Source organism: Schistocerca serialis, chromosome 9 (assembly GCF_023864345.2).
Source record: "Schistocerca serialis cubense isolate TAMUIC-IGC-003099 chromosome 9, iqSchSeri2.2, whole genome shotgun sequence".
NCBI lineage: Eukaryota > Metazoa > Arthropoda > Insecta > Orthoptera > Acrididae > Schistocerca > Schistocerca serialis.
The window spans coordinates 124,129,431-124,155,179 of record NC_064646.1 but is presented as its reverse complement, the minus strand read 5'-3'; the positions used below and the strand labels follow the sequence as shown (position 1 = coordinate 124,155,179).

At 41.5% G+C, this 25,749-nt stretch overlaps 1 protein-coding gene across 1 annotated transcript in view; it reads left to right on the top strand.

The window, feature by feature from the left end:
* Positions 1-25,749, top strand: part of LOC126419214 (DNA replication ATP-dependent helicase/nuclease DNA2-like) — a 155,257-nt gene that overhangs the window by 13,228 nt on the left and 116,280 nt on the right. The window contains exons 3-4 of the mRNA XM_050086349.1: positions 2,465-2,594; positions 5,273-5,386. Coding sequence (XP_049942306.1) covers positions 2,465-2,594; positions 5,273-5,386 — 244 coding nt within the window. The remainder of the gene's footprint in view (positions 1-2,464; positions 2,595-5,272; positions 5,387-25,749) is intronic.

Here is a 25,749-nt window from a genome sequence, read left to right as displayed (position 1 = left end):
TTCTACAGTTTGTGATTCGCAGTGTGCTGCATTACGCAGTGTAGCAAAGAGTAATGAATATCTCTAGAAAGAGCAATGGCAGAAGTTGGAAACCAAAAATAGGTACAGGGAAGCTATTGCATAGTGTTGATGAATAAATACTTCAGCTGATCAAAGAAAGAAAGAAATGCAAAAATGATATGAAAAAGAAAAGAATAGAGCAATAGGAATCGTGTAAGAATGTAATTGATACGGAAAATCAAGGAATCTCAAGCAGTAAGAAATCTAAAATGAAATGGTCATCAGAAGGGAAGTTTCAGGATATATAAAAGTGAAAATAACGTATGGTAAAATTAAAATCAAAGCTGCCAACATTAAAAGTGCTAGAGGACTGCTACTGTTAAATACAGGGTGGAGTAAAGAGGAGGAAAGGGTACTAAGGGGGAAAACCTTAAGTTGATGAAATCGAAGAAGAAAATGGGTGCCAATTTGTAACACAAGCAGAAATCTCGTATTAGTCATTCTGAAAAATCTGTTGAAGACTTGTGATGAAGAAAGGTAGAAAGCATAGATAACAATACTTTGGAATTTTTAGAATAGTTTGGGGACGGGCAACCAGTTATTTAAGTCAATGCAAAGAATCTGTGATTAGAGACATATCTTCAGATATTTGGAAGGATATCATCCACAAAATCTGAAATCATTGGCAGGTAAGTGTAAGAACTGTCAAAAACTCAGCTCGTGCATCAAAGTTGCTGCCAAGAATAGTATTCAGAAGAATAGTAAAGAAAATTAAAATCACATTAAATAATTGTCAGTTTCACATTAAGAATGGTAAAATGCACCAGATACAGAGTTTTGATGTTCCGCTTGATAATGGAATGAAGACTTAAGAAAACTATGGGCTCTTCATTGGTTTTACCGGCTGGTGTGGCCGGGCGGTTCTCGACACCTCAGTCTGGAACTGTGCGACCGCTACAGTCAGGTTCGAATCCTGCCTCGGGCCTGGATGTGTGTGATGTCCTTAGGTTAGTTAGGTTTAAGTAGTTCTAAGTTCTAGGGGACTGATGACCTCAGATGTTAAGTCCCATAGTGCTCAGAGCCATTTGAACCATTTCTTCATTGGTTTGCTGATCCAGAAAAAAAAAAAGGGTGAAAAATTTTGCCAGGCAATCTGCAGTATGTACAAGAACCAAGAGTGATATAGAGGGTTAGACCAAGAGAGAGGAACTGCAATTAAAAGGGCATAGTGCGGTAAGAATACAGTCTTTCCTTCTTTTTAGCCAGTATATTGAAGAAGCAGTTAATGTTATAAATGAAAGTAGATAAAAATTTGGGAATGATCAGTCTGAGTGAGCCCAGAATATGGACTGAGAATAAACCAAAGGAACACATCAACAATGAGGAGTAGCAAAATGAGATTAGCAGTAAACTGGGGATCACATAGTAGGATGGAATTCAGAAATTCTGCTACCTTGGAAGAAAAATAAAACAGACCAATTGTGGACAGGCAAAAGAACATTCACGGCAAAAAAAGGGGGGGGGGGGGAGAACAACAACATACATATTGTATCAGTCAGGAAGATGTTGATGCAACATTATATTGAAGAGATGAAAAAGCCATCCTTGTAAAATTTCTTTGTTAATTGAATCTGAGAAAGTAATTTTGTGTCGTGTAGTTATAACGGGTTCATAGCAAATGAAAGTATTTGTGTGTGTTATATGACTGTGGCAGTAACAGCTGAGTAGTTCTGTACTGAATATGTCCACTCATTCCTTATTGATGCACTGCATTGAGTTCGCTTTGCATCACCATTATAGTCTCATTATGTTTCAATGCATTTTAATTGCTAATGTCAGACATTCTGTTGCCTTAATGGAACATGTTGCAGATAGAAATAATGGGATTTCATGACAACAATTGGTTACCAGGTGTAGATTTGTCTGCAATTGACTGTGGGAAGTGAGAACAGAGGTAGCGCTGTAACATGTCAATGATGTATAGTACAGAAAGTGCAACTGAGCTCATTCTACAACCAGTTGTTCCTGTTGTAAACAAGTAACTGTCACTTACTCTGTTATTCCGATCCAGGTATAAACGTCAATAGGTGTTGGTTTGTGTAAGTTCTCACATATCTATTTCAGGTGCACTAAAAAGCAAAATAATGGTTGCATTAGAGTGAACTACCATGAGCATAGCCAACAATAGTAATTAAACACTGCTGTATGCTTGTAATCAATTACTGTATTTTAAGTAATTATTGCATACTGGTGTTGAGACTCAGTTGAATTCAATTCTGCTTACTTAGTTCATGGTTAAAGGATAAAATATGTTGTGTAAAAGATAGATTGTGTCACATTACACAGTATTTTAAAATAATTTTCTGTCTGAGAAAGTGAATGGAATGCTGGTGCCAGCTTGCTGGCCACACACAGAAAATAGAATTAATGTAAAATTTTCCATATTGATGTATGCTTGTTTTAGGAGACAAAGAAAATGATGACTGGGGCTTCAGTGACAGAGATTCTGGAATTGTCTCAGACTGTGATTTATTGCTGCTTGAAGCTGCGAAGAATGCAGAGAACAGTTGCACTAAAATGGAGCAGAGTGGCAGGTAGAACATTTTCCTTGAATAGCTGATATTTCACAGATATTTCTAAAATGAGCTGGGTTTTTCATATTTTCTTAAAACTGTTGATGGAACTTATATTGTCTGTGATAAGCATTATTTAAAAAAAATTTTAGTTGAAATATAGTTTTTGATAATGTTTGTTATGCTAATCACCCCACCCCTCTGTCCCCTGCCCACCGTCTAACCTCCCGACTGCACCTGACTGTCTCCACCTTGTCCCTGCATGCCTTTCCAATAATGCACTGCTGCTCACAGCCTGGCTCCAGCTTCCAGAGACTGTAGGCATGTGTATGTGAGTTGTGTTTGTGTGAGGGGGAGTAGCAACTATCCTTTTCATAATATAAGTTTAGAATAGGTACAATGTTAACTTTTGGCACATACTTTCTCAATAAAACAGTTTGTAATTTTGATTAGTCAGAATTTGTTATAAATTTCTCTTAAGAAGCCTATTAAAAATGGAGGAGGGGGGGGGGGGGGGGAAGTGTCGTCTTATATTCCGGGTTGTAGTCTTTGTTGAGCATGCATCATAGTGTATGTAAAAGTATTTTTACAGTTACTATGTAGAGAGCCAAACCTGAATTTAAATTTAAATCTGTAATTCTAATATATAAATTACAAATGGCAGTGACTTGAGAGCCTTATTTGGTTTTTGCAGTTTATGATTTTGTTACAATCTAGTAATGAGTCTAAAGTCCTACAGACTGCATACTGGATGCTGCACTTACTAGTAAAATAAAATTTATTACAGTATGTTCCCAGTAGAACACTATCAAGAAATTTGGCATACACATTAAAAAAAAATCTGATTTTGAAATCTTAACAAATAAAATTTTTTTATGAATGTGACGAAGTGGCATCAATTTTTACAGTTGAAAAGAAACCAAATAAAATTCTACAAAATTTAGGTCTGCGAGTTTTTGAGATACTACAATTTTAAAGTTTCAGATGTGAAAAAAATTGCAAAATTTTAGAAATATAAGGAATTAACAACTCAAAAGCCAAATGCCCAAAGAATCATAAGTTTTAGATTGTACTTTGTTTTGATAGGCAGAATAAAATGGCAAAAAATAATGTAATTATTAACCATTAAGGTTCAAATTTACTTCTTTGTTAGTTGATTCCACACTGAATGAGCCAAAACATAAAAAACTGTGATGATACACAATTGGTCCTGCAGTAGGTGTCAGTTTTGTTTTATCACAGTTTATTATGTTTATATGTCTTTTGATGGTGCCTTTCTTTGCCACAAGGTTGCTGTGTTTTGGATAATAGTTTAGGGAGGTAGATGCTTCTGGTGATCTTCCGGATCAAACCTGATGACAAAATAAGGAAAAAAGTGGTTGTTTTCAATTCCACAAACTGTCAACATTGGGTCACTTTCTACTTCAATGTGATGGTGTCACGTTTCGTTAAAATATTTTTCTAATTGTGCCTTGATGGATGAACTTCTAAATCGTAGTGAAACCAGGAAGAGCAAGGTAATGTAGTGAAACCGGAAAATAAGTAATCAAAGAGCAAGGTAAGTGATTGAAGAGCAAGGTTGAAATTATTGTCTACTTTCTACTATTTAAGTTTTGTGATTTCTCCAGATGTCTCCAGATGAATGCCAGAATGGAATGGCTCCTTTCACAGTTGTTGTCCATCTGAGGGAACTATACTAGTCTTGTGATATGTAAGATGTTTGTGTGTATTCTTTTGTTTCTAATTCTTCATTTTCTTCTTACATAATAGCTCCATTGGATTACTTACGTTCCTTTATCCAGTGGTAATCTGATGATTTTTCACAAGTTGTGTTATTGTTTATTGCATATCTGACTTCACAAAGTAAGCGTCATGAGCCAGGACTCGTTGACATTGTCCACATGTGACTGCTTTTAAATACTATGCATGCTGCAGTAATCATTGAAATTTGCAGTGGTAGAGCATTTTGTCAATAATACGGTGGGGTTCTGTCTGCACCATGTCGATTATGGTTTGTGAAGTGAGTGACCATTTGATTTGGCACATTTTGCATTTAACATTCGGGGCACCTGCCACTTCCTAGTTGTATGTTCCTTACAGAGGTATTTTGTTTTCCTAGCACTTTGTGGATCTAAGTAAATTTTTGTGTTACAAACTGTAATTTATGTCAGTTTATTGCTCATGTCAATTGAACTTGTAATATTGTTGATAAATTTGAAGTGTAACACTTGAAAAAGAGAAATGCTGACTTAAAAAATTTCTGACAAGCAAATGGACTAATTTTACTAGAAAAAAACTGCTTAAAGTCACAGAAATATATTAATAATTTGAGAAACTGTCACTACTTTATACATATGAATCACAAATAATTGCTGCATTAAGACTTCTTAACGAAGTGAATCATTAACAATTGATAAAGCTTCATAAAGGAGTTCTAACTGTCACTGTTATCATTAACAATAGTCAATTTTACAGTTGTATACCTGTTAAATAAAAGCCATCTAATAGAAAAATCAGTTGTTGTATAACATGAGTGTGACCTGTCACTACAGTGTTCTGCTTTTATCATGTTTTATAGTCAGTGTTATAATTATAAGTTCTTGACTTGTATAGTTAGTTGATATTAGATCATATTTTGACTTTGCCTTGTTTTCATTGTATTCTTACATTACACACTATCATCATATCATTCTTTGCAGTGAAAAGATAACAGCTGAAAGACATGATAATGAAGATTTGCTGGATATTGATGGTTCCATGTTTGATGACATGCTTTTTTCTGAAGAAGAATCCAGTTTCACTGCACCTGAAAGGTATGTGTGCACAGTTCCTTCTCTTTAGACATAATGTGTGCTTTTTGTCTGTGCACAGTAATTTTTTTATCTTCGTTTCCTGAATATTGTTCCCCTTGCTTGTAGGAGATATTTTACTTATTTGGTTATTAAATTCTCTATTTTATGGAAGAGAGATTTGCTAAATTACTTCAGGTGCTGAAGTACTCCTCTAAGTTCAGAAACATGCAGGAACAGAATGTGTTAAGGCAAAGGGAGATGTGGCCTATTACTTTCAGATGGTGTTGCTGAGACGCTTCTTGGTCTAACTCACTGGCATTGTCTTGCCAACATTTGAAAAAATTATCTTAAAATTTTGTCTTAGTTTTGCTGAGTTTGGAGGTTCCAAGTGTCTCTGTTTGGGTGAAAATATTGTGTGTTGGAGGGTAATGAGTAAGTGGTAGAAAAGCTCGGGACCATACACAACACTACTCCGAGAGCGAGTTTTAGTTGACTGTGAAAATGTTTACAGCGAAGTGCTAAATCTAAGTGGATTAGTGTTTTATTTTATTAACTGAAATAACGAAGAAATCAATGTTGGCAATAATTAACTGCATCAAGTAATTTATTCGTGAAGCATTATAAACCTGCATCTACGCATGGTGCCAAACAACTGCATTTAAGTAGAAAAGATAAATACATAATGAATGAGTGGCCTTTTCCCTGTATTCGTTTGCTCACGTCTCCTCCATTCTTCTCTCTCTGTCCATCTTCTGCTCCCCTGTCTGTCTGCCCTCTCCTCCTACCTGCTCTTTCTGTCCATCTCATCCACCACCTCTCCCTGTATGTGTGTATTTCTTCTTCCCTCCTCTTTGTCCATCACCTCTGCCACCCCCCCCCCCCCTCCCTTCTCTTCGACCATATCCTTGACCACCTCTCTCTATGTGATCCTCCACAATCTTGCTGTTGATCTTCTCCTTTCCTCCCTTTCACTGTATATCTCCTTGTCCCCCTCTCTCTGCCATATCTTCCTCACCCCTTTCTCTATTCACTTCATCCTCCCCCCCCCCTCTCCTACTATCTGTCACCCTCCTTCCTCTTCTCAGCCATTTCCATCTGCATGTGTAGCCTCCCCAAGGCAGGTCGCTACTACTTGTAATGCAGGGCAGCCTACACATCAGGGGCTGGACCTTTTCTTAACCCTGATGTGTAGGCTGCCCTGCAGAGTAGATTTTGGAAGGCAGGGCAATACTACTCACACACAATATGCCTGTCATGCAGGGCAGCCTGCATGTCACTAGCTGAAATAGGAGACTTCTTGACCACCCCTTATAGCTTTGTGGTTAATTGTAGCTGATCTGTGGTGAAGTGGAAAAAGCATTTTGATCATATTTCCCTAGGGGAGTTTTTAAGTTTGCAGCCTTTTGATGTGTATTTCTTCTTATTTGTAAAATACACCTAGGGAAACTCACTTGTAATATACACCTAGAGAAGTTATTAAAATAACTACAAATTTTCCAACTCCTCCTTTGTCTTGGAAGTCCAGCTGCTTTTAAAAGAGTGAGTAACAACACATGCAACAGTTGCTATAACCAGATGTAACTTAGATAGTGAGTCTTCGTTGCCAGTAGACATAGTCTCAGCTACTGTACAGCATACTCAAAACTTATTTCTAATCCTGATGTCATTAACTGCTGCGAAGGAGTGTATGTCCTGAAAAGGCTCAGCAAAAATATGCAGCAGAACCACAGATGGCATGACAAAAATTTTGTAATGATGAAATTGTGAAGAATTGTAAGCAAATGATAATCTAGAAACAGTGGAAGAGAAGTTCCATGCTGCACAGAGTTGATTTAGGATGTACAAATTTGGCTTTGAAAAACAATAAATATGAGACTGGAGCTGTGAATCAGAAATAGTGCAATTTGATTGGCTTGTGCAGTTTGGATTTAGTACTTCGTTGCTGCTTGTTTGATGTGTTGGAAAGTTTAGGGAAAGATCAGGTATCATTGATTTGGTGTCATCTGTTGACCAGAGTAAAGGCTGTATGTCGTCAAAGAGCTTTAGTAGTCTGTATGTGATGGTCCATATAATTATAAAGTATTTGATTTGTTGATGGGTTGTTTGGCACAACAGGCTTCATTGCATCCTTTGAGTGGAGTACTTCCTTGTAATTATGTTCTGTTTATTTACCAAATGTGGAATCTTTTATTTGTATAAAGTCTGATCCTGTGTTAAATCCTGTGACAGTTGCAGAAAAAGGAAAAGCTTCAGGAGTTTGTGTAGAGCATTGTGTTACACATCATGCAGGCAACAAAAATGTTTGGAACCCACAGTGTTTAAGATATATCTACCTGGATCTCATGGGAAGATGTACTATGTCCCAATATGCATCTTTGTTATTGAGGCAATAATGAATTGTTGAAAGGGACTAAATTGGAAGGATGATGCGTCATACAATGTCTTAACCACAGAGAGTTAAGATAGTCATAGATTGATGCAATTATTAAAACAATTGTATATCCCGACAAAACTGTTAGCACATTTATCATGTTCTGTAAATTCTTACCAAAAATGGGAGCCTTTAGGAATTTGTAGCAAGCGAAGATATTAATTACCAAAACACTAATAGTGTCAAGTTAATCAGTGTAGTGTATTAACAATGAACAATCACTATATTGCTTCGTGCTGTTCATGCTCAGTTATTCTAAACAGCTACTATTTGTTTATTTTTGGTGTTTTAGTATTAACTTGATGAGACTGGTATTTTCAAAGAAAATGGTTACCTACACCTGTAAATAATGAGGCCTTTTTACAACACTTTATGCCCATGGAGCTGTACAATGAAGTGTGCTACTTGTCTTGTAGCTGTCAGAACTTTCTTGTTTTTTAAATTCAGTATTTGAATAATTTATAGGAAGAGTCGCTAGTATAGACTGGGATGTCTGTGTATTCATTTCAGGTGGTACAGACAAGCCGTCGTGTGAATTACTTTTGAACACATTATCCGAAAACTGTCTTGAGCAGCTAAATCGACAGCCAACGTATAATAGAAATATTTTAGATCTGGTAGCCACGAACTGACCAGACCTCATCGACGGTGGCAGTGTTGAGACGGGGATTAGTAATCATGATGTTGTCATTACGACTATGGTTACGAAAGTTAAAAAGTTGGTCAAGAAGGCTAGGAGAGTATTCTTACTAGAAAGAACAGATAAGCAGTTGTTAGCATCCCACTTAGTAAATGAATCGACTTCATTTACTTCCGGTACGATGGATGTGGAAGAGTTATGGGCAAATTTTAAACACATTGTAAATCACGCATTGGAGAAGTATGTGCCGAAAAAGTGGGTTACGGACAGAAAAGACCCACCGTGGTTTGACAGCACAATTCGGAGAATGCTCAGGAAGCAAAGATAGTTGCACTCGTAGTACAAGAAAGATCGGGAGAATGAGGACAGGCAAAAGTTAGTAGAGATTCGTGCTGCTGTAAAAAGAGCGATGTGCGAAGCATACAACCACTACCACCATCTTACCTTAGCAAAAGACCTTGCTGAAAACCCAAGGAAATTCTGGTCTTACATAAAATCGGTAAGTGGGTCGAAGGCCTCCATCCAGTCACTCACCGATCAGTTTGGCCTGGCAACGGAAGACAGCAAAACGAAAGCTGAAATTTTAAATTTAGCATTTGAAAAATCTTTCACACAGGAGGATCGTACAAACATGCCACCGTTTGAATCTGGTACAGATTCCTGTGTGGAGGACATAGTGATAGACATCCCTGGGGTTGTGAAGCAGCTGAATGGGTTGAAAACAAATAAATCGCCAGGTCCTGATGGGATTACAATTCGGTTTTACAGAGAGTATTCTACTGCATTGGCTCCTTACTTAGCTTGCATTTATCACAAATCTCTTGCCCAACGGAAAGTCCCAAGCGACTGGAGAAAAGCGCAGGTGATGCCTGTATATAAGAAGGGTAGAAGGACGGATCCTCAAAATTACAGACCAATATCCTTAACATCGGTTTGTTGCAGGATTCTCGAACATATTCTCAATTCGAATATAATGAATTTCGTTAAGACAGAGAAGTTGCTGTCCATGCATCAGCACAGCTTTAGAAAGCAACTCGCCCTTTTTTCACATGCTATCTTGCAAACCATGGATGAAGGGTTTCAGACGGATGCCATGTTTCTTGACTTCCGGAAAGCATTTGACTCGGTACCCCACTGCAGACTCCTAACTAAGGTATGAGTATATGGGATTGGTTCCCAAATATGTGAGTGGCTCAAAGACTTCTTAAGTAATAGAACCCAGTACGTTGTCCTCGATGGTGAGTGTTCATTGGAGGTGAGGGTATCATCTGGAGTGCCCCAGGGAAGTGTTGTAGGTCCGCTGTTGTCTTCTATCTACATAAATGATCTTTTGGATAGGGTGGATAGCAATGTGCGGCTGTTTGCTGATGATGCTGTGGTGTACGGGAAGGTGTCGTTGTTGAGTGACTGTAGGAGGACACAAGATGACTTGGACAGGATTTTTGATCGGTGTAAAGAATGGCAGCTAACTCAAAACATAGATAAATGTAAATTAATGCAGATGAATAGGAAAAAGAATTCTGTAGTGTTTGAATACTCCATTAGTAGTGTAGTGCTTGACACAGTCACGTCGATTAAATATTTGGGCGTAACATTGTAGAGCGATATGAACTGGGACAAGCATATGGGGAAGGCAGATAGTCATCTTTGGTTCATTGGTAGAATTTTGGGAAGATGTGGTTCATCTGTAAAGGAGACCACTTATAAAACACTAATACAACCTATTCTTGAGTACTGCTCGAGTGTTTGGGATACCTATCAGGTCGGATTGAGGGAGGACGTAGGAGCACTTCAGAGGCGGGCTGCTATATTTGTTACTGGTAGGTTTGATCATCATGCAAATGTTACGGAAATGCTTCAGGAACTCAGGTGGGAGTCTCTGAAGGAAAGGAGGTGTTCTTTTTGTGAATCGCTACTGAGGAAATTTAGAGAACCAGCATTTGAGACTGACCGCAGTACAATTTTACTGCCGCCAACTTATATTTTGCAAAAACACCACAAACTTAAGAAAAGAGAGATTAGGGCTCGTACAGAGGCATATAGGCAGTCATTTTTCCCTCGTTCTGTTTGGGAGTCGAACAGGGTGATGATGCTAGTTATGGTACGAGGTACCCTCTGCCACGCACCGTATGGTGGATTGCGGAGTATGTATGTAGATGTAGATGTAGGTACACTTTTAATGTTATTTTGAAATAGTTGGGACTTCCAATTTCTGCTTTTTGTTAGGTGGGAGCTTATTAAAGAGCGTTGCACTGGACCTTAGGCAAATATCTTAGGTATAAATGGAAGTTATTTTTGTGTCTTGTATTGAGTTGGTGTATGTGATAATACAGTTGAAATAGTTTTTATTACCAAGACAGAAAACCATTCAGAAGTATTTGTTGAGAATTGATTGTACGAATTCAGTGATCTGTAAAAGTTTTCTGCAAGAAGTTTGATGGTCTAATTTACTCATTATTGTTACAGATTGCTTATGCATAAACACTTTATTTATATAAGGTGCACTGCCACAAAGGTAGTTTCATAAGGCAGCAAGGAGTGGATATATGCTAAATAAGCCAATGTTCTTCCATGTGTTAATACAGTTAGATATACTTCAGAGTGTAAAACACGATAAATGTGTATTCATAATTAATGTATCTATTTGTTGACTCCATTTTAATGTGTTATGCAACTGGACCCCAAAGAATTTTGTGCAGTGTGCTTCATTTAGTATATGACCATTAATGTCCTCATCTGGTGCCAGTAAGTCATTTCAACTTGTTCGAAATAGCCCAGTCTCACTTTTTTTGAGGTCAAGACATAAAAGCTGTGAAGCACTGTTAGGCCTGTGCAGTTATGCAGTTATCATTTGAGCTCTTTTGAAGCTGAGGTTGGACCCTTGATTAGAATGCATGTGTGAACAGCAAAAAATCAAGATTTTTAATCACCCTTTAAAGTCACTGGAAGATTATTTATAATTTGGGACAACTGTCCAATACATACTGTCAGTAGGCAAAATGTGTAGTACTGCCATTACACATACGTAAGTGACATGTTATCCTAGCTTTCAGAACAAATAGTTCCTATGTCAGTAAGGAGAGAGGGATATGTTGGGGAAGGTTAAAGAGCAAGGGCAGGTCACTCACACTCTGAGAGGGGCCCACTTGAATTTAGTTAAGGAATGGAAAGTTCTGCCAGAAGTAAATAATTTGAGAGTTTGGCAGTGACCATTCATCCAAATGAACAGTTGGGCGACGGTGACACCACATAAAATGCTGTGCAAAAATTGCAGGATACCAGGTATATGTGGTTCATGGTGTGGGTTCCTGTAGTCGTGTCCTAGTTCATGAACCACGGGCAACGTATGAGTGGCCAAGTAAGTGGTCCCGACAGTTGGGATACCAGTTACTTTGGAATAAGGCTGGGCATCTCGGACATATTCTGAGTCGTGGTCACCTTTGTGCTCGTACGGCAAAGACTACCAAATCCACCGGTTAGTCCCTCAGCCGTTAGGGGTAAAACCCAATGGGACTCGGGGCAAGTAAGGCTAGCAACCTGCTTCCCTGGTACTTTAAATATGATGCTGGCAACAATCAGAGCAAAATGCCTCAGACCTTTGGAGGTGACGGAGTCCCACCTCTAACTGACAAACCAGGGACTCCTAAGATACGACTTGGCAAACAAATGGTAATGAGATGGGGAGCTATTAATATCAATGGGGGCTACTCTTGGAAGAAGGTAGAGCTGGCAGAGGCTGCAAGTAATATGGGGCTGGACGTTTTAGCTGTTAGTGACATTCGGGTAAGGGGTGAGAAAGAAGAAGAAGTGGGAGAATACAAGGTCTACTTGTCAGGAGTCAAAGCAGGAATAGCACAATGGGGTGTAGGGCTTTACATCAGGAAAGAAATGGAACCCAGCGTAGTTGCAATAAGGTATGTAAACGAACGACTGATGTGGATAGATTTGACAGTGTCTAGCAAGAAAATTAGGATTGTGTCAGTATATTCGCATTGTGAAGGGACTGATCAAGATAAGATGGATAGTTTTTATGAGGCACTCAGTGATGTAGTTGTTAGAGTAAAGGACAAGGACAGTGTTCTGCTCATGGGTGATTTTAACGCCAGGATTGGAAATCGAACAGAAGGGTATGAAAAGGTTATGGGTAAATTTGGAGAGGATATGGAGGCCAACAGGAACGGGCAGCAACTCTTGGATTTCTGTGCCAGTATGGGCTTAGTAATCACAAACTCCTTTTTTAAACATAAGAACATTCACCGGTGTACTTGGGAAAGCAGGGGAACCAGATCTGTCATTGACTATAGAATAACAGATCAGGAATTCAGGAAGGCTGTGAGGGACACACGTGTATTCAGGGGACTCTTTGATGACACTGATCATTATTTAATCTGCAGCGAAATTGGTATTGTGAGACCAAAAGTGCAGGAGGTCAGGTCCATATGTAGGAGGATAAGAGTGGAGAAACTTCAGGATAAGGAAATCAGGCACAAGTACATAACAGCGATCTCAGAAAGGTACCAGTTAGTTGAATGTAGTCAATTACAGTCATTGGAAAAGGAATGGACAAGGTACAGGGACACAGTACTAGATGTGGCTAAAGAATGTCTTGGAACAGTAGTGTGTAAAAGTAGGAGGAAGCAAACAGCTTGGTGGAATGACACAGTCAAGGCAGCTTGTAAAAGGAAAAAGAAGGCGTATAAAAAATGGCTACATACTAGAACTCAGGTAGACAGGGAAAGTTATGTTGAAGAAAGAAACAAAGCCAAACAGATAATTGCAGCATCCAAGAAGAAATCTTGGGAAGACTGGAAACAGGTTGGAGACATTGGGTCAAGCTGCTGGAAAACCATTCTGGAGTGTAATTAGCAGTCTTCGAAAGGGAGGTAAGAAGGAAATGACAAGTATTTTGGACAGGTCAGGAAAACTGCTGGTGAATCCTGTGGATGCCTTGGGCAGATGGAGGGAATATTTTGAAGAGTTGCTCAATGTAGGTGAAAATACGATCAGTAATGTTTCAGATTTCGAGGTAGAATGGGATAGGAATGATGATGGAAATAGGATCACGTTTGAGGAAGTGGAGAAAATGGTCAATAGATTGCAGTGCAATAAAGCAGCTGGGGTGGATGAAATTAAGTCGGAACTCATCAAGTACAGTGGAATGTCAGGTCTTAAATGGCTACACAGGATAATTGAAATGGCCTGGAAGTCGGGACAGGTTCCATCAGACTGGACAAAAGCAGTAATCACACCAATCTTTAAACATGGAAACAGAAAAGATTGTAACAACTACAGAGGTATCTCTTTAATCAGCGTTGTGGGTAAAATCTTCTCAGGTATTGTTGAAAGGAAAGTGCGAGTATTAGTTGAGGAGCAATTGGATGAAAATCAGTGTGGGTTTAGGCCTCTTAGAGGTTGTCAGGACCAGATCTTTAGCTTACGGCAAATAATGGAGAAGTGTTATGAGTGGAACAGGGAATTGTATCTATGCTTTATAGATCTAGAAAAGGCATATGACCGGGTTCCTAGGAGGAAGTTATTGTCTGTTCTACGAGATTATGGAATAGGAGGCAAACTTTTGCAAGCAATTAAAGGTCTTTACATGGATAGTCAGGCAGCAGTTAGAGTTGACGGTAAACGAGTTCATGGTTCAGAGTAGTTTCAGGGGTAAGACAAGGCTGCAACCTGTCTCCACTGTTGCTCATATTATTTATGGATCATATGTTGAAAACAATAGACTGGCTGGGTGAGATTAAGATATGTGAACACAAAATAAGCAGTCTTGCATATGCGGATGACTTAGTTGTGATGCCAGATTCGATTGAAAGTTTGCAGAGTAATATTTCAGTGCTAGATCAGCTACGATCTACTCTCTTCTGCAAGAAGGAAGTCAGTACCAAGACTAAGTTATCTGTGCACCGTTCAATCTTTCGACCAACTTCGTTGTATGGGAGCGAAAGCTGGGTGGATTCAGGTTACCTTATCAATAAGGTTGAGGTTACGGATATGAAAGTAGCTAGGATGATTGCAGGTACTAGTAGATGGGAACAATGGCAGGAGGGTGTCCACAATGAGGAAATCAAAGAAAAACTGGGAATGAACTCTATAGATGTAGCAGTCAGGGCGAACAGGCTTAGATGGTGGGGTCATGTTACACGCGTGGGAGAAGCAAGGTTACCCAAGAGACTCATTGGTTCAGCAGTAGAGGGTAGGAGGAGTCGGGGCAGACCAAGAAGAAGGTACCTGGATTCGGTTAAGAATGATTTTGAAGTAATAGGTTTAACATCAGAAGAGGCACCAATGTTAGCACTGAATAGGGGATCATGGAGGAATTTTATAAGGGGGGCTATGCTCCAGACTGAACGCTGAAAGGCATAATCAGTCTTAAATGATGATGATGATGATGATGACCAGGTATATGATAAGACTCTTGAGGGCCCATAAACAGACTGGCATAAGAAGGTGACATGCAGATACCTGTGACTGTGCTGCAGATGTTTTCTATGTATTCCCCTCAAAAGAAGTTCTGTGTGAGAATTTAATTGGTTATATGCACGAGGCATTAGGTGGTAAGTTTGGATTTGGAAGGAAGTTGGGAGAGTGGTGTTCGATATCAGCAAGGGCACGGTCAGTGTTGATGTACCGGGAGGTGACATTGACAGCGACAGGTAAAGATCCAGCTGGTGATAGATTGGGGCTTGTTGAGTCAGTGAAGGAAGTGGTTCATATCTTTGATATGAGAGGCTAGACATTGAGCAGTTGGTTGGAACTGTTGGTTGACAAGAGCAGAGATTCATTCAGTGAGAACGCACCAGCTAAAATGGAGCCTCCAAGATGGTTGACTTTTTGAATTTTAGGAAGCATGTAGAAGTTGGTGTGTCGGAGTCTGTGATGGTGAGGGAGTATGGATTTGGCAGAAAGGTTCTGGAATGGACCTACGGATTAGAGTAGAAATTAGAGATTATACTAAACTTCTGAAATGGGATCACTGCGGCAGTGCCTGTAGATAGAGGAATCAGACTGTTGGCAGATATCTTCTGTCAGCTGATCACTGTGAATCCTCGTGACCGTGGAGTAGTCCTTGATTGCAGGTCGGGCGATTATATCAGAGTCTGTCTTGAGGTTGTGAGTGGGTGTCCTTTCTTCTGTGGAGAGATTTTTGTTCTCAGGAAAGCATAGTGAGGCAAAGTTGGAGGTAGAGAACTACTGGAAAGTGACCAGGGGATATTTAGGTGGGGGCAGGGAGGGAGGGGGGAGGGGGGGGGGGGGAGCACTGTTGGATGGTAGTGTTAAACAGCAGAGACAAGGTTCAGTGTTGGGATTCAGTTGGCTTTGTTTGGTTGGAAAGACTGGTAGCAAAAATACATATTGATTGTAGGGATTGGGAGGAAGAGAGCAGATTGTTTCAGTTTTAGTGGTCAGGAGGGGGAGAGTTGGTCTCTAGGAGTCCAGCATGATTGAACTTGAATGTGGGACTGATTGTGAAGTCTTTGGATAGGTTTGAAACTTCTGTAGGATTGAAGTTTTTGGTGTATTTGTTGACCACAGTGATTCTGGTTTATTTAGGTTCTGGGTCTTATGGGATGCTGGGAAGGAGTTTCAGGGACTGTGGCACATGGAAAAGTATCCTGTCCCATCAGAAGGCCATTAGTGAAAGCTGCCATATCATACACCAGCTCTGCTATAATTCTTGCACAGGATTTTATGTGGACATGACCATCAACCAACTGTTTACCTGAATGAATGGTATCTGCTAAACTGTGGCCAAGAGCAGGGTTGTTAACAACCCAGTGGCTGAACTCGCAGCTGAGTTTAACATGCTCAATTTCAATGGCTGCTTCATAACTCATACCATCTGGATCCTTCCTCCAATCATCAGCTTTTCTGAGCTATCTGGATGGGAGTAATCCCTGCAACACACCCTTCGTTCCTATAATCCTCATGGACTTGATTGTTCCATACCCACTTCCACCCTTTCCCATGACTGAACTTCACTTACCCTCACCTATACCCTCTGCCCCACAGTCCCCCTTTCCACTGTTCTGTAACACCTTTGAACCCACTCTCCTATGTTATATCATGTGCCATTCAAACTCAACGGTGTCGGCAATTATACACTGCTTTCCTCTCACTGATTATAATTGGAGTCTTACCTGTCTAATGTCGAGGAATGTAAAAGTTAGAAATGAAGGTGCTACTGTTACATTGGTACTGAATCATCTTCCTTTCTTCCTGCTGTAGTTCCACAAGCATGAGTAGTCTGAGAATGGTGGCACTGCAGTGAGTTAGTAATAACTGACTTGTTTTCTCTCACCAAAGTGTGTTCTAATGAGGCTAGTCATAGCTTAGTACAGGACTGAGTGCATGATCTCGCTGTTGTAGCGTAACTCTTAAAGGGTGGAGTGTCCCATTGTTGAGATCAGATGGCCTCTAATAAAGCTGTGTTTTGTGAGATTGTGGTGGGTGTAAGACTTAAATCAAATGATACTGTGTACACAATCGCAAATGTGTTCCATTAGAGGAATGACGATGTCAGAAAAAAAATTCTGTGCTAAAGTCCACACTTAAGATGAGAAAGCATACAATGTTAATCCTGTGCAAACAAAATGGTTGTATTCTTGTTAGTTTCACCTCCAGGATGAGTAAACGTATGTACTCTATCAGACAAAAACTGAGCAAAGAGCTACATTACTCTTATATCCCTGCAACCAAGAAGAGCACTCTTCTTTTGATCACATCAAACTGCATTTATGGGCTGATAGTGGGATTTGTAGCTTATCATGCATCCTGTAACTTTTGCAGACATTACTGTAAATTTATCATCACCATATAGAGTGTACACACACACACACCACACACCACACACACACACACACACACACACATTGGGAACTCTTGCGGGAAGTCTTTTTGTAAGCACCTTTGGTGCCAGGTGGGGGTGTTTGTGTGCCTCATTGTTGTTTAGGGCTGTGCTGGCAGCAGCATAGTTGGTGGTAGGGTCACCCAAGTCAGACAGTGCCCAGAGAGGGTCCCAGTGAAGTGTCCCATAGCTTAGGGACGGGAGGGCTGTGTGTTTCTTGGGGAGCTCAATCAACAGTGGCTGGCTATGGGTGCTGGTATGGTGATCCCAGATTTCCTGAACTGGGGACTGGGCAGTGCCGGCAGATCACTTCTACCATAAACTCTGGAAATACTGGACCATCATTAACTGTAGTGGAGAAATGTTGTATTTTTTGGAAAATGGGGGCCTTGGCTTCACTGCCTGAACTGTGAGGAAGGTACATACAAAAAAAAAAAAAATCCCCTCAAGGTGTGCTACGTGCTATTGAGATGAATGGCTCTTGAGGTAAAACAGTCTCTAGCAGTTCGTGGGATCCCTCTGCTCCTATGGAGCGACCTAAATTGACATCTACTCCTGACAGGATGGGGGTACCATTAGATAGTACCTACACCCACCCAACAAAGAGAGCTTGATTGGTGCATCTGCCTGAGAAGTAGTCTCAGAATTATACTAACTGGGCAGTAGTCTCCCCTAATACTTCCATTGTAATGAAGAGAGCCAAGGGAACATTTGAGAAGGTCTCTTCTTTCTATATTTGCAGGGCAATGGAGGGTATTTCTGGCACCTTAAAAAGTGTTAAACAACTTTGTAATGGAACAATTTTAATTGACACTGTCACTTTTAGTTGAAGCTCATGTCAAATCAAGTATCAAATTTTCTGGGATGCAATGCCGTAGGGGAATACTCCATTGTAACTGAGTTGTATAACAGCCTTAACTCTTGTAAAGGCGTGGTTGCCTGCTCCCATATAATGGAGATGAGCCTTGAGGAGTTAAATCAGGAATGGAAAAATAGGGGTGTCAAAGAAGTGTGGGACTATGAGAAGAGTCAAATGGCACATCGGAAAAAACTGCAACATTAGAATAAATGTTCAGCAGTCTGGAATTATCTGAACATATTCTTGCTGGCTACATCCATCTTAAGAATTGACCATTTGCTTCCACCCCAATGCGATGTTTCAAATGTCAAAGATTAATCATACCACAACGGCATGTAAGGGGTAGGCTATGTGTGGGAATAGTGGAGGCTCAACTTGTGAATCGGATGACTCTTGTTCACTTCCTTCGAAATGTATAAACTTCTCTGAGTGCCACCCAGTAGGGAGCAGGAAGTGTGCAGTATATAACGAGGAAAGGAAAATTCAGGAGTTGAAAGATAAGATACATACCCTATGATGAAGCTGAAAAAAGCTTTCAAAGCTATGCAACTTTTATTGTTTGTTACTTCTTTTGCACTGACCTCCAAGAAGCTAGTCATCAAGTGTGATACATTCACACAAACCCAGAGCACAGATTCAAGTGAGTACATGCATTTGTAAATGTTCCTGTGGCGACAAAAGCTACACTTTAATCCGAAAACATTTGCAAGCTATCCACGATGATGGACTTAGAACCTCAGCCACATACCATTGCACACCAGCAGCCCACTAAACAGTCCTCATTACCCATGTAAGCAACTCCGCCCATTAGTAAGAAACAATGTCACATACAAAGTTATTCGAAATCAAAGAAAGTGGCAGCAAAATCTTTGTAGTGGCGAGAATTCTCTCTTTCCGATGGTAATTTTACTGCTGAGGATATTGAGATCCATGTAGAAGAACTGGAGATCCAGGCAGCTTCCAATGTTCCTCTGATCTCTTGGCTAAATTACATCACCTGGTGGGAGGATGACCTTTGCTAATTGATGGCTTACAAGAAACTCATTTTAAAGTCACTGGTGCACCTGCATTAAGGAGGACGGCAAAGGGTAGAGTACCTGATTTGTCGATGACGTACCACTCCTCTCATGTCCATCTTACCATAGCCATGCAAGTAGTTGCACTGGAAGCACACCAGTTAAAATTAGAGTGTGTTCTTTATACCTTCCACCTCATGATCCATTGGATTTGGATGCACTGACAAAGCTCTTCCAGGCACTCCCCAACCTATTGTTTGTCGTGGGTACAGCAAACACAATGTGCTGTGTGGTTCAGTTACCACTTGCTCAGAGAGTCAAATCACCAAGTGCCTCATTCATTCGAGAATATCTGCTTTTTGTTCTTTGGTCAAATGACACACTTTCCCGAAGCTAAGGGTCATCTCCAGCCACTGACTTGTTTTTGCTCCCCACCTATTGCAGACTTAGTTCAGTGGGAGGTGACCACAAATTTGCATTCCAGTGACCACTTCCTGGTCTGGATTCGTCTGCTGACTCTTCGGTGGTCTACAGGAGAACACAAAGGTGTATGCTTCAAAGGGCAAATTGGTTGTGATTCAGTCGGCAGGCCATCTTTGTACAAAAGTATTGTGCCCAGGAAACAGCGAACTATTTTTCCTGTTAGACCCAATTAGCTCCCAAAGATCCCATTCCCTAGTCTAGCAAGCACCTTAGAGGATGACCTGTCCCGTGGTGTACCCGTCAGGGGCTCAGCATTCGTTTGCTGAGTAGGGGCTTGGCAACACTGGGGTTCCTGAGTTGGGGACTGATAAGTGCCGCCAGCCCTCTGTCACCGTAAGCTCTGGGCATGTGTCAGCAACCACAGTGTGGCACGGTTGTAGAATGTTGTGTGTTTTGGAGAACGGGGATGTTGGCTTCACTGCCTGGACTGCGAGGAAGGTACATACCTCAAAAAAAAAGAAGAAGAAGGAAAAAAAAGCACCTTGAACCTCAAGGTGTCAAGGTGTGCTACGTGCTGATGAGGTGAATGGCTGTTGAGGTAAAACAGTCCTCAGCGAACAACCTGTGGGGCATCTGCTGCCTCCCAGTTGTATAAGGCTTGCTCAGGTATGGAGGGCTCTGCCTGTGTTGACAGTTGTTTCCCTAGCATCTCGTGGGATCCCTATGGAACAGTCCCATCAGACTACTACTCCTGACAGGACGGGTGTACCGTCAGGTAGTACCTACACCCACCCATCAAAGAGAGCTCGATTGGTCAGTACACCCAAAAAAGTAGCCTCAGAATCATAGTAATAGGGCATTAGTGTGCCATAACACTTTCATTGTAATCAAGCGAACAGAAAGAACCTGTGAGAATTGTAGCCCCTTTCTATATTCACAAGGCAGTGGAAGGTATTGGTGTGTCTCTAAGAAGTGTCAAACGACTTTGTAATGGAACACTTCTAGTCGAAACCGCTAATTCAACCCAAATATCTAAGCTAATGGGATGTAAGGCCTTAGGTGACTACCCGGTCCTGTCAAGTTGCACAACACCCTTAACTTTAGTAAGGATGTGGTTACCTGCTCCAGTGTAATGGAGTTGGACTCTGCAGAGTTACGTGAAGAATGGAAAAATGTGGGCGTCACGGAAGTGCATAACTATATGAGGAGAGTCACTGGCAAATTGGAAAAATCGGAAACATTTATTCTAAAATTTAGTACTCCAGAATTACCTGAACATATCCTTGCAGGTTATATCCATCTTCAGGTTCACTCTTTTGCTCCTAACCCAATGTGATGGTACAAATGTCAAAGATTTGGCCATGCCACTATGGAATGTAATGGGAAAGCTTCATGTGGTAATTGCAGAGGCTCATCTCACGGATCAGCCACTTCTTGTACACTTCCTCCGAAATGTGCAAACTGCTCTGGGGACCACCCAGTATGGATCAGAAAGTGAGGATTACAATAAGAAGGGAAAATTTAGGAGTTGTAAGTCAAGAGACACATAGCCTACAGAAAAACTAAAAAAGCTTTCAAAGCTGTGCAACCACCAATTTTTGCTACTTCTTTTGCATCGACCTTTAAGACACCTATTGCTAAGTGTGATGGCTCCACACAAACTCAGACCACAGTTCAAGTACGAACACACACACGAACGGGCCGGTGTACCTGTGGGGGCAATGCTCCACTTGAAACTGAAGTCATTCAGGAACTGTCAGCAATGAGCTTGCCACCTAAGCCACATACCACTACCCCACAAAGGAGCCAACTGTCATCCCCACAATCCAAGCTACCACTTCCTCCCATAAGTAAAGAAAAAGGTCCTTCAAAACATAGTTCCAAGTCCAAGAAAGTAGTAGTTAAACTTTCAGATTGGTGAGCTCTCTCCTTCTCTAATGGGGATTACACTCTTTGAGGATGTGGACTTCCAATCGGAGGAACCAGAGAGCAGGGAACTGGCTAACATTCCCCGACCACCCCGGTAAACCACCGCCTCCGAGGGAGAAAGAAAAGGGCAACCGTCACCAAACAATGGCGTACACAGGAACTTCTGTGTTGCAGTGGAATTTAAATGGATATTGCTCACATTTGGAAGAATTACAGCTCCTGGTCTAGGAGAACCCTTTCTGCATCTGATTACGAGAAACACATCTTAGTCGACAACACACCTGCATTACAGTTTTACCACCCATACAGGAAGGATGATACTACTGGAGACAGGGCTAAAGGCGGAATGTCTGTTTTCACTGATGAAAGAGGTCACTGCTCTCCCATCCCTCTTACCACAACCATGCAAGCAATTTCCGTGAAAGTTCTCACACCCTTTAATATCACAATGTGTTCTTTGTACCTTCCCTGTAATGATGCTTTGGATGCAGATGCACTTGCAGAACTCTTCTGGGCACTGCTATGCCTGTTCCTCCTTGTGGGGGACATCAGCGCACACAGTGCGCTGTGGGGCTTGGCTGGCACTTGCTCCAGGGGTCACATGATCGAGCGATTCACCCATTCTCCATTCTGTAAGTATCTGCCTTCTGAATGTGGGTCAGATACACACTTTTCCATAGATACAGGGTCTTTTTCAGCTATTGACCTTTGTTTTTGTTCCCCAGGTATTGCAGATTCAGTTCAGTGGGAAACGGCTACAGATTCACATCCTATTGACAGTGCCCCAGTGTGGATCTGTCTGCTGGCTAGGACGGTGGCTGACAGGAGATTACGCAGGTGGATGATACAAAGGGCAAATTGGTTGCCATATAGTTGACAGGCTATTTTTGAACAAAAGGATTGTGGTCAGGAGACGGTGGCCCATTTCATTCGTGAGATCCAAGGGCTATTGCAGAGTCCACCCCCAGTCTAGTAACCACCTCAGACGACGGCCTGTAACTTGGTGGAATGACCACTGTCGATTGGCAACCAGGGCCAGACGACCAACTCTGTGGAACTTCAAACACCTTCCAACTACAGAAAACATACACGCCTTCTGATCTTCAAGAGCACATGCAAGGCAAGTGGTAAAAGAATGGAAGGGGGCTTTCTGGAGGGAATTCATGACTTCCATTTATTGGTCCACTTTCACTGCGCAAGTTTGGAACTCGTCCCCTTATGACCTTGTTCAGTAATGGGGTCCTTGGTGGACATGCCATAAGACATGGCTCAGGTTTTAGCTGAACACTTCTTTACTGTTGCTACGTCATACAGACAAGCTCCATCTTTTTAGCTGTTCCTTTTGGCTGCAGAGGTGAGGAAGCTCAATTTCTTCTCACATAATGAGGAAGTCTATAACTTTCTGTTCTCCATGTGGGAACTGGAATCAGCATTGTCTGCAGCCAGAGACACTGCTCCAGGACCTGATGGAGATCCATTATACCATGCTTCAGCATCTGTGCCCTGACGCGAAAGGTCAGCTCCTCTCTTGTTCAATCAGATCTGGTTTGATGGACAGTATTCCACCACTTGGAAGGAGGCAATATGAATTCCATTCTGGAAACCAGGCAAAGACCATAGCACCCATAACAGTTACTGGAATGTAGCCCTTACTAGTTCTATGGGTAAGACTCTTAAATGTATGGTCATTTGCCACCTTGTCCGGCTGCTTGAATCCCAAGGTCACCTGAGCCACTCCCAGTGCGGTTTCAGATGCTACTGTTTCACCATTAACAACTTTATTCTACTGGAGACGGCGATACAGGAGTCCTTCTTAGGCCAAAACCATTTGATTTGTGTGTTTTTTGACCTCAAAAAAGCATATGACACTACTTGGAGGTACAACATCCTTCACAAACTTCATGAATTGGGACTAAGTGGACACCTACCCCTTCTTATCCAGTTCTTTATCAAGGATCAGCATTTTCAATATCGCATTGACAATGCCTTGTCAGATGCTAAGTTCAAGAGAATGGTGTCCCCCAAGGCAGTGTCCTCAGTGTCACATTGTTTGCCACCACTATCAGTGGCATTACCTCCGCAGTCAGGAGCTCTGTCAAATGGTCTTTGTTTGTGGATGACTTTTCAATCTTCTACCCTTCCTCTGTTCTAATAACGATGATGAGGCAGCTACGGCTGACCATTAGGAGGCTGGAAACCTGCGCCAAGACAACTGGTTTTCGGTTGTCATCACAGAAGACTATATATGGCAATTTTAACCATGCTCATCAAATTTTTAACCAACCAATGCTCACAATAGGGGACAATGTTTTACGTTTTCAAGACCCTGTGCGCTTTTTGATTTTATTATTTGACTCAGAATTAACTTTGCTTCCACACCTGAAAGACTTATGAACAAAGGGCTTCCCGTCATTGAATAGTTTGAAATGCCTTAGCGGAAAATCATTGGGAACTGACAGGCCCCGTCTCCTGCAGTTTTATAGGGCAATTGTTTGATCACATTTACATTATGGCAGCAAGGTTTACGGATCGGCCCGTCCTTCCTACCTCACAATGTTATATGCTGTCCACCATGAGGGTATTCAGATATTGACTGGAGCCTTTCACCCCAGCCAAGTTCAGAGTCTGTGTGCAGAGGCTGGTGAACCACCACTCTTTATTCAGCGACGTATCCTTTTGGCTCGACAGGTGCTAAAAATCTGAGTGCTACCTCAGTCATTGACATTTAGTTCAGTGGTCCAACACACCCTTGAATGGCTGTTCAGACATCGGCCCCATGCGACCTAGCATTTTGGATACATGCTACAGACTGTCTCAAGGATCTGTATCTATCAAGCATCAAAATACACGTCCAGGGATGGAACACATTGCCGCCTTGGTGTCTTCAGAGGCCCAAAGTGATTCTAAGCTTGACACAGTATAAGAAAGCTTGTACTCCAGATTTTGTTTTTACAACTTTGTTTCCTTCCATTTTAATTATGTACCACAGTTTTATTGTTGTGTATACAGAGTGATCACAACAAGAGTGTGTCCCTGACAGGGTTTTTAAAGTGTGTCTTCTGTAACAATTTACAAATTGTGATGCAGAATTATATGGCATTCTGATGGCACTGGAGACGGTTCACAGACATCACCATAAAAGGTTTCTTGTCTGTTCCGATTCACGTAGTGCACTGCAAGCACTTCACCAAATGCATTGTATCCAGTAGACTCATTGATTCAGCTCATCCATGACCCTTACAGCGCCTCCAACACCATGGCAAAGGGTTGACCATTTGCTGCGTACCTGGCCACATTAGGATACAGGGCAAAGACATGGCCGACAGAGCTGACAAGGAAGCTTGTTGGGATGGTGCTGTCTATCAATGACCCATCCAGTTGCATGTCATCATCTCATTTTCTGACACACACATCATGTGTCAGTGGGAGGCTGAGTGGTTGCAGGTGACAGACAGCAAACTGCGGTTGCTCCAATCAACCACAAAGACATGGCTGACTTCCATGTCAGCCTCACTGCCAGAAGGAGTTTCTACTTGCCAGGCTGCACATCAAGCACAGCTCTTAAACACGTGGCTTTCTTCTCTGGTAGAAGGATCCACCACTCTGTGAAGTTTGTGGCATGCCACTTTCAGTTCAGCATATTGTGGCTACATCTGTCCTGTATCCTGATATTAGGACAGCCCTCAATCTCAACAGAGACCTGACCACCATCCTTGCAGATACTGATTCCAGTGTTATGAGGGTGGTGAAATGTTGTGAACTGTCAAGTCTCATCCCTAAATTGGTGGGGAAGGGAGGCAGACCTCAATATATTATAAACTGCTCCACATGTGGGGACAGCCTTCCTCCCCACCCACGAGATTAGCTTGCTGACTTTTCGTCAGGGCATGGATGACCATGAAGTTGAGTGCCCCTCACCTCAAATAATCATCATCCCTTGGTGGAATGATGATTGTAACTCAACACTTGGAGCTAAGTGCACAGTTTTCTGGAAAGTCAGACACCATTCATCTACAGAAAACATTTGTGCCTTCAGATCCGTGAGAGCATAAGTGGGGTGACTGGTAGGTCAAAATGTTCCATTCTCCCTGGGGGGACTGGAATCAGCTCTGTCTGCAGCCAGACATCCTGCTCCAAGACCAAATCAGATTCATTATTCCATGCTCTGTCGTCTGTGCCCTGAAGGCTAAGGCATGCTTATCTTGTTTCAATCAGATCTCATTTGATGG